The sequence below is a fragment of the Temnothorax nylanderi genome, unplaced genomic scaffold (genome assembly GCF_030848795.1).
Source record: "Temnothorax nylanderi isolate EJ_2023f unplaced genomic scaffold, tnyl_v1.0 TNYL_tig1150_pilon, whole genome shotgun sequence".
NCBI classification, from domain to species: Eukaryota; Metazoa; Arthropoda; class Insecta; order Hymenoptera; family Formicidae; genus Temnothorax; species Temnothorax nylanderi.
In genome coordinates this window covers 24,958-33,715 of record NW_027250212.1, presented here as the reverse complement: position 1 = coordinate 33,715, position 8,758 = coordinate 24,958, and the positions used below count along the sequence as shown (strand labels likewise).

General features: G+C 39.0%; 2 protein-coding genes across 3 annotated transcripts; both read right to left on the bottom strand.

Annotated features, from left to right (window-relative positions):
- Positions 1–1,434: 1,434 nt before the first annotated feature.
- On the bottom strand, positions 1,435–3,865 carry LOC139786793 (calcium and integrin-binding family member 2). Its single transcript, XM_071725914.1, has 4 exons — positions 3,300–3,865; positions 3,106–3,226; positions 2,485–2,656; positions 1,435–2,031 (listed from the first exon to the last, which is right to left on the bottom strand). Exons 1-4 carry the CDS (start codon positions 3,383–3,385, stop codon positions 1,814–1,816), a joined length of 597 nt encoding a protein of 198 aa, XP_071582015.1. The 5' UTR covers positions 3,386–3,865; the 3' UTR covers positions 1,435–1,813.
- A 216-nt stretch (positions 3,866–4,081) lies between these two features.
- Positions 4,082–7,336, bottom strand: Mst (misato mitochondrial distribution and morphology regulator). 2 transcript variants are annotated; one of them, XM_071725912.1, is made up of 6 exons: positions 7,222–7,336; positions 6,985–7,142; positions 6,813–6,893; positions 5,297–5,737; positions 4,402–5,206; positions 4,082–4,328 (listed from the first exon to the last, which is right to left on the bottom strand). In XM_071725912.1, exons 2-6 carry the CDS (start codon positions 7,060–7,062, stop codon positions 4,120–4,122), a joined length of 1,614 nt encoding a protein of 537 aa, XP_071582013.1. In that variant the 5' UTR covers positions 7,063–7,142; positions 7,222–7,336; the 3' UTR covers positions 4,082–4,119. The 2 variants fall into 2 exon arrangements, with proteins under 2 accessions (XP_071582013.1, XP_071582012.1); XM_071725911.1 differs by having other exon boundaries at positions 6,985–7,304.
- Positions 7,337–8,758: the final 1,422 nt, after the last annotated feature.

Here is an 8,758-nt window from a genome sequence, read left to right as displayed (position 1 = left end):
AAGAATGAATAGCCCGGTTACTTGCTCACCATCGCTCATTATTGTTCAACAGGGGCAACTTATGTGTGAGAGCGCGAAAAGGTATATCTGCAACGCGTACAAAGCGATATACAGGGTGTCCCAAAGGTCGCGTGCCTTTATTCGAACCGCAGGTGGTCGAAAACGGGTCGCAAGTGGAACAATGGCTCTCTCAAGGTCGAGGACTGAGGGGAAATGCGACGGAAAACGAGATTCCACCGGTATTTCCTCCGGGAAAGAAATCGATTAGGGAGCGTCGTGGAAAAATGTGTGACTTTTGATACACCCGATACATCGGCGCCCCAGCCGAACGTCTCTCTATCGAGCTAATAATTACCTCGGTGAGTTTGCGAAAGTCTCATCCGCGGTATTTCACGAGAAGGATCCCCAGGCGATTTTCGTCTATCGTTAGCGTGTCTCGCGGATCCAGGACGTCGGTAGCAAACATCGTCATTATATAAGAGCTTCGGATGCTGACGGCGCTTGAGAGTGTCACAGATGCGCTGCCAATTTGCGGTGGCCGAGTAGGGGTTTGCATTAATTACAATTTCATCCAACTTCCGCGCGTCCCCAAGACGCGGCAATCCGCGGACAACCTGGTCTAGACAGCATCTTATGATATAATGTCTAAAAGACGTCTTATGTCCCGATTTTTTTATATAGTGCTGTCTGGGAAAGATTTTCCGGCTTGCACATCGTCAACGCATCAAGAATACTTCGCAAGACCCAACGATGCTTAGGCAGCGATACTTTTTCCGCAATCGGCGACTAATGGTGGAGGATATTAACTCCGTCACTTATGCGGTCCATAGGCGCGTCGCCGCGATCCGCAGACGCGTTTATGCAGATTACCTCCTCTCGATTTACCTCGCACTATGACGATAAATTAACGTGGTGCGGAACATCACGGGTCAAGAAACTGTTATAGGCTCCGATGCGTTTGTTCGCAATGCGTTATTATTTAGGCGTTACTGTTCATTTCCGCCTCGGGCAACCTTTCGTGCGTACCTTCCTCGTCTCCTGATCTCTACGACTATGGACGTAAACGCGACGTATTGAAAGGCTCGGCTAAAGAGCCGGCAATCTTCATTAAAGTAGAGCAAAAATGAGCAAATGGGCATTAATTACGTTGCATGAAGCGCGAACTGAAATGAAACGGAAGAGAGATCATTTTCGAGCTCATAATTTCTCAGGTATTTGTTAATCCTCTGTTGCGCAGTGCAATTTTCAAATCACACGCCAGTCTTCTCTTTTTATTACCCAGACTCCTTTTTATACTTCACTTCACTTGTGGACTATTATAATTTTGAAGCTATATTATGAAAGTTTATCTCTCCTTCGTTCTTAGGGAAGTAATTATTCGTTATTTTGTTCTAATTTAATTTCCCCATCACACGTCGCGAACAAGTCTCTTAATCAAGCCAACAAATAATTTAGCTGATTAATCCTACTTTATTAAGATTCGGTTACCTTAGTAGCACAACTTTATTGCAACAATATTAGCTAATAATATATACCCAATTTTTATGTTAGGTATTAAACTAACTTTTTATATTGGTATTTATTGTAAAGTAGACGTTCTCTCTTTTTGAGCTAATATTGGCAGTGCATTTGCATTTTATTAATAACCAATATTAGCTTTACATTGGGAAATATTGGCCAAGACATTCCCAATATTCAGCCAATATGTTGCCAATGTATTGTGCTACCAGGATATTGACAATTATACGTGTAACCGTTTAAGATATTATATTACGGTACATATATCTTTTGTACGTGACTTGGATCGTGCAATTTATATTCTTATGTGGAAAGTCGCCATGAAGTCGGAGGATCTGGTCACAACGTGCTCGAACTCGAGATAAGACAGAGCTCCGTCGCCGTCTATGTCGCTCTCCTCCAGAACTTTTCGACACACGGTAGCCACCTCTTCGGCACTTAGCCCACCTCGAGTCAGCTGCCGACAGGTGCGCTCCAAATCACCCAGACCCAACACCCCGTCCTCGTCGAAATCTGTTCGCGGAAGATTACAAATTGATAGATGCAATACAAGAGCGATCGTCGGAATATTGTCCGAGCGAGAGGCTGAATGGACCTCGCGGTGATTCTACCTTCGCATTGGAGAACGTTCTCTTTCACTTAAGCCTAATCATAAAATATTTATGAGAGGTAGGGGGGCAACGGGTAACGTGACAAAAACGCGTAATCTACGGTGAAAGAAAAAAACACCCCGCTCGCACGAGGGTACTATATAATTATGACGTTGCGCCGCGGCAAAATCGATCGGTTGTTCCGTGCAAATATTCTCGTGCATCGTGGATGTCGTGTCTGGACGCCGTATGTACTTCTCATCCCATGGAACAACTATAGGTACAGCCGAGGTCGACCTCCAGGCTCTCTCACGATCCGCTCGTCCGCCCGTCCGTCCGTCTGTTCGTTCGTCTGGGTTCACCTGGTGGTCCGTACCGTAAATTTTGAAGGCGTAAAAGACTTTCAAATCCCGCGGTGCTTGTTCAGAGAACACGGACAACATCTCGAGAAATTCCTCGAAACAGATTCCTTCGGAGAGGGACGTTGATTGTCCTGAATCCTGACGTTGCGTAAAAACTTCCGAGATCCGTTCTCTAAATGGATTCTCCTAAAAAGAAAAAAAAATTCCTTCTTAACAAAAGCACGAGAAAATGGAAAAATATATATATTTATTTTTAGCTAAAACAAAGATAAAGTTCAAGTATTATTATAATATCGAATACTCGTTAAAATATAATTTAAGTTTAAAAAAATCTATAATATCCAGTATAATGATATATTCATCTATAGTAGGCAGAATACGTGAAATATATACTCTAATAAAAGCGTAAAAATATTCGTATAGATTTCTCTATACATATATAAATAAATAATAATCAAAGTTACAGTAAATACAATGTTTAAAATAATTATAACATAAACTTTAAATAATTATGTAAAAGTCTATTTTTCTAAAGAATAGAAATGTATATACATGAAGTTTTTTTTTACAACACATATGAAACTTATTATATCGAATTTTTATTGTTCAAAATTACTTAAAAATTTGAAATAGACCTTTAATTCAGGAATACGCGCCAAATACGACAAGGGCAAACGAAGAGACGATGCCTCTTGCGGCGTCATGGTACGTGGTATCATTCCAGGATCTCCTATTTCTCGAAATCTTTTAAATATTCTAGAAAAAAAATGGAAATTTTGAACGAAACGAGAATAAAATAAAACAATACAATCAAATTAAAGGTTATTACCTCAAGATTTCTTTGCGTGTGAAAAAGGTGCAATCCTGATAATCTTCGAGTTGTTCTTCGGTGAATGTCGCCACTTTATTTCCCATCACTCTTTTATTAATTCCTTCTTTTATATGTATATTTTTTACGAATGTTAGATTCTGGAATATTATTATCACTTAAGAGATAATTTTTCCGTTATTTTTCCGTAGAAAGAAACAGGCGAAGAAAATTAATTGTCATAGAAATTGAAGAACTGTTTAAACCGGATTAAGAAAGACTGTTACATTTACGAGAGAACAGCGAGAACTAAGTTCTCACATCCCTGATGTTCGATACGAAATCGTGCAATCTAATAACCAGGGTGTGTCTCGCCACTCCCATCAGCAAGGACGTTTTGATCTTAAATTTACGAGGAACTATGACCTATTTATATACCTTGTTGTTAATTGTACAGCAAAAATTATTTTCTCTTAATTTAAACATGCGAGCTGTCTGATAATAATCCTTTATAATCAGGTCTTTTTATATGTAAAGAAAATTATACAATCGGTAAATGGAAATTATTGATTAAGTCACTAAGCCTTAAAAAATGCCATATATAGGTTTCAAGTATAGTACTAGATGATTAATTAAATTAATTGTATTTATACAAATGCAGAAGAATGTTATATTTTAATCTTAATCGTACAGATTAAACTTATAAAGCGTTTCTATAAATCTACTACAAAAGATTTTATTGTACAAAATGAAAATATTGCAAATATAATCGTAAATTGCAATAAATATTATAATTATTGAAATTACAAGCAATGTGTTTTATTTACAATATAGTAATACTTTAGACATAATGATCTTCATACGCTTCTTTACAATCAGCTAAATTATGAATACATTCCATAAATTCGTCTTCCTCGAGTCCGGAATCCGTAAAAGCATGGAATTTCTTGATATTTCTTATTCTTTTGGTTTGCTCAAGTAAAGATTCGTACATTGCTGCAACATTACTGCCGCTGTGCATCCCAGCCATCACCGCAACAGAGTTTACATCTGAAAGAGAAAGCAAATGCTGTTACTTATCATTACTTAATTTGTTTTTCGTACTAATAAAAAAAAGACGCACTGGTTCCTACGGGCCAACCGGCGATATTTCCATCCTCGGTTACGTTATTATTGAAGATCTTTGGATATGGTAAGGAAATTCTCAGTGGTGCTTCAATGTTGCATAAATACGTGGCCGACGCGTGACACGTACACGCCAGATACAGCGTCATCATTTCGTGCACGCTGGAGCACTTGTATGCCGGTTTGGACATTTGTTTGCTGGCTTCATGAACGGGTCGCTTTATTCTGTCTTCGGGAATTCCTCGTAACGCTATACTTTGCATATTATTATCCATCGGTATATCGCAGCTCGGTGTCAGGCTTGTCCATAGAGATCCCTCGAATTCATCCAGTACGTCTATTAAATCCATTTTCATCTTCATAGGAAACGGCAGACTCAGACTAGTCGCCGCGGCTTTACGACCCAGCTTGTTCAGATCGGCACATAAATCGGATAAGCTGGCGCCCGAATACTTCTTGGTTCTATATCTTAAGCTCACGGTGTCTAGAGCGGTTGCCAATATCGCGCTGCTGTGATATCTTAGTTCCGGACTGTACGTTATGTTCTCGAATTTACGTGAATCGGCCGCGAATGGCCAACCGACTTGTCCACAGGAAAGAGGACTGTAAAGCGACGAATGCTCTCCGATATGTTGCCAACATAATGCTGTATTGACAACTTTAACCAAGTCCGACGCGCTGGGCTCGGCATTGTTAAAGTCAAGACATGGAAATGCCAAGATACTCTTTCCGTACTCGTCGCGTAGATGCTGAACGCAAGATGCTCCAAGACCAGCAAAGCCATCTGCAGAATCCATAAGCACCTATTTTTGGGAATATTACATTAGCAATATAATATAATTATTTTAATAATTAATAAAAAGATTAGGTACAATAATGTATAAATTTTTTACCTGAAATCCTTGCATTAAATCACACTCCTCTACGTACGATCGTATTCTGTCCGCGAAATTGTCGGAGAATTGTTCCGTAGCCCATAAATCGCGGCCACACGTGAATATATTGAATGGTCGCTGCGTACAATTATGTGAATACTGTTTGATACTATTTACTGTTCTCGGATGGAACAGAGGTAAAAGATAGTCGACCCATGACTTCACGTCGCTTTCAAAGTTGTAGGTTTCTGCATCTACAGCTTTATCGAGTTCATTTAAATTTTGAATAAAAGGTGATTTAGGACTAGGTTCGGCGCTAGTAATTTCCAATTTTGTACTATCCCATAGCAGCTGATTATCTGAAAATTTCGTATCATATAAAGAACCTTGCTCATTTAGGTAGCCTAGCGTCCCTTTTAAATCTGCTACTAATAATCTCGGGGTGAACGTAACTTGTTTCTGAAACACAACTGTGCAGTAGTAATTACCAATTTATAATATCGGAACACGTATATATATTTATAATATAACTTTTCAAACATTCAATTATATATTTCAATTCAAACAATTCAAACAATTTATTTATAATTATATAAAGCAATTTATTAAGAAATATGAATATAGTAAAATCTGAATAGCTTTCATCACTGATTTCTTTTACATTTACATATTTTATACATAAATATAGTTATTGAAGCTGTTTATTAAAAAAAAACTGCTTTTATCCTTTTTTTATGATATTTACTGCAATAATATACTTTTGAGAAAAATGTTTCGGCATTGTTTTACTTTTTAATCAAATTGTATACGTAAAAAGTAACTCTTTAAAAAAATATATATATATAAAGGGTCTTATACTTTATATGGGCGTCACTTCCAATTGGAGTTAGCACCAATGGCCTTGACTTTCTGACATATGTTGTTGAGATAATGGTTCTATTCATATACAATTCGTTTCATTTCGTATACAATTCATTACATTAAAATTATTCCACATGGATCTCCAACTTTTCAGCAAAGTGAGTCCATTCCATACCGCCTTGTGCTTGCAGTCCAAAACAAGGTTTATTATTGTACATTTTCAACTTTTCACACAAACCGTACAACAATAGACTTTTGTTTCGCACTGCAAGCACTGGGCAATATGGAGTAGACCTTGCTTGGTATGGAAAGTTGGAAATCCATGTGGAATCTTGCAATAATAGACCTCGTTTCACACCACAAGTATAGGGCGGTATGGGATGGATTTCGCTTTACGTAGAAATTTGGAAACTTATGTGAAACATATTAAGAGTAATCTGTACTTTTAACTTGAAGAAAATTGGAAGTGACACCTGTATAATGAATAAGACCTGATATAAAATTTCTGACCACATATTAATTGAAATATAATCCAGAATTCTTGCAATTCTAGCTTGGGGAAAAAATTGCTACACGAATTATGTCTCTTAGATAGTTTCAACATTTTTGCTGCCTATCTGTAGAAGCAGCAACACATATTCAAAACAATCTTCATTTTCACAATTACACTTACTCGCGAGTTTTCACCTTCTTTGTACAGTACATTATGGTTCACCTCGGACGGATTCTTCGGGTCATATGTGAAGTTAGACTCCTGCGAAACAAGATTAGCTTGTGACGTATTACAATGATCTTTAGACACAGAGACACGTCAAGATTTATCAACAAAATATAGCCATCGATACCTGTAGATTCCACCAATGTGCACCAATAAAATTCGAATAATGGCCTAATTGAATGGTCAAGATCTCTCGTGTTGTCATATTTGTCGAATTTATATTTTGCTCTCTGCAGAACGATAAATGACTCGACCAAGCGTGAACATGAACGGATCCTTGTTTACCTGTTTTCGATTGATTGGTATTTTTTTTTTTTTTGTGGTTGTTAATTCCGGTTGGAATTATTAACGCCTTCAGCCCCACCTTTGGGCTATATAGCGTAGTTTCGTAATGATCCCTTAGGATGCCGTCCCATGCAGGACGGAATTTCGGAAAACGGAATCTCGGAATCATTCTGATTGGTTAGCCTCATGGGGCTTGTACTGTGCCCCATGGGGCTAACCAATCAGAATGATTCCGAGATTCCGTTTTCCGAAATTCCGTCCTGCATGGGACGGCATCCTTAAGGTGCGATTTCACGATGACGCTCGACGCTGGATTCGAGCGTCAAACAGCGCCAAAAAGCTAAACTGTGTTTAGCTTTGACACTCGACGCTCGAATTTAGCCAATCCAGTGGTTAGGTTATATTTCGCGTCCCTCTGAATCTATCACGTGACCAGATTTGACGCTCGAATCCAGCGTCGAGCGTCATCGTGAAATCGCACCTTTAGGCTGAGTTTCCACTGAGCACGTCACGCGTCGCGTCATCCGTCGCGACCAATCAAAACATCCCATTTTTTTACATTAAGGTGCGATTTCACGATGACGCTCGACGCTGGATTCGAGCGTTAAATCTGGTCACGTGATAGATTCAGAGGGACGCGAAATATAACCTAACCACTGGATTGGCTGAAATGAGCGTCGAGTGTCAAAGCTAAACACAGTTTAGCTTTTTGACGCTCGACGCTGGATTCGAGCGTCAAATCTGGTCACGTGATTAGATTCAGAGGGACGCGAAATATAACCTAACCACTGGATTGGCTGAAATCTATCACGTGACCAGATGTGACGCTCGACGCTGGATTCGAGCGTCAAACAGCGCCAAAAAGCTAAACTGTGTTTAGCTTTGACACTCGACGCTCGAATTCAGCCAATCCAGTGGTTAGGTTATATTTCGCGTCCCTCTGAGGGTGCCATTACATGGAGCGCGGAAACGCGGAAACGCGGAAGCGCGGAAGACAAAATTTACTAGATTTCCGTCGATCCGTTCCGTCTGTTTTGAATGCCTTATATTACATGGAGCACATTTTGAGCGGAAAAGCGGAACGGAGAATTATAAAATATTAATTTTTAACGGTATTTATTGATTAAAATGCTTGTATTCAATAGATAAGCTGAAAAGATAAGCATATTAATAAAAATTGCAATGAATTAAGTAAACACAATTTTAAGAAATGAATACAAATGTCTATTTGTCACTATACTGTTCCGCTTTTCCGCGCAAATTGTGCTCCATGTAAGGGTGCCGTCCCATGCAGGACGGAATTTCGGAAAACGGAATCTCGGAATCATTCTGATTGGTTAGCCCCATGGGGCACAGTACAAGCCCCATGAGGCTAACCAATCAGAATGATTCCGAGATTCCGTTTTCCGAAATTCCGTCCTGCATGGGACGGCATCCTAATATAAGGAGAAACAAACTCGCGGAACGGACGCGTCAAATGTTCGTTCTTTTTCTCTGTACTGTTGCACGCAGATACCTCAGATAGGTTATGTATTTTTATAATATATTCTATCCCGCTTAGAATATTGTGGATATTTCTCCGTGAAATTGGAAAAGTGATTTAATTGTTATAAACT

Excerpts from the sequence above, each read along its gene's own strand:
- LOC139786793 (XM_071725914.1), bottom strand. The coding sequence starts at position 3,385 with ATGGGAAATAAAGTGGCGACATTCACCGAAGAACAACTCGAAGATTAT. Across the intron at positions 3,227-3,299 it reads ACACGCAAAGAAATCTTGAG|AATATTTAAAAGATTTCGAG; the intron begins GTAATAACCTTT and ends TTTTTTTTCTAG. Across the intron at positions 2,032-2,484 it reads TTACGCCTTCAAAATTTACG|ATTTCGACGAGGACGGGGTG; the intron begins GTACGGACCACC and ends TTCCGCGAACAG.
- Mst (XM_071725912.1), bottom strand. The coding sequence starts at position 7,062 with ATGACAACACGAGAGATCTTGACCATTCAATTAGGCCATTATTCGAAT. Across the intron at positions 5,207-5,296 it reads ATTTAATGCAAGGATTTCAG|GTGCTTATGGATTCTGCAGA; the intron begins GTAAAAAATTTA and ends TCCCAAAAATAG. Across the intron at positions 4,329-4,401 it reads CGGTTGGCCCGTAGGAACCA|ATGTAAACTCTGTTGCGGTG; the intron begins GTGCGTCTTTTT and ends TTTCTCTTTCAG.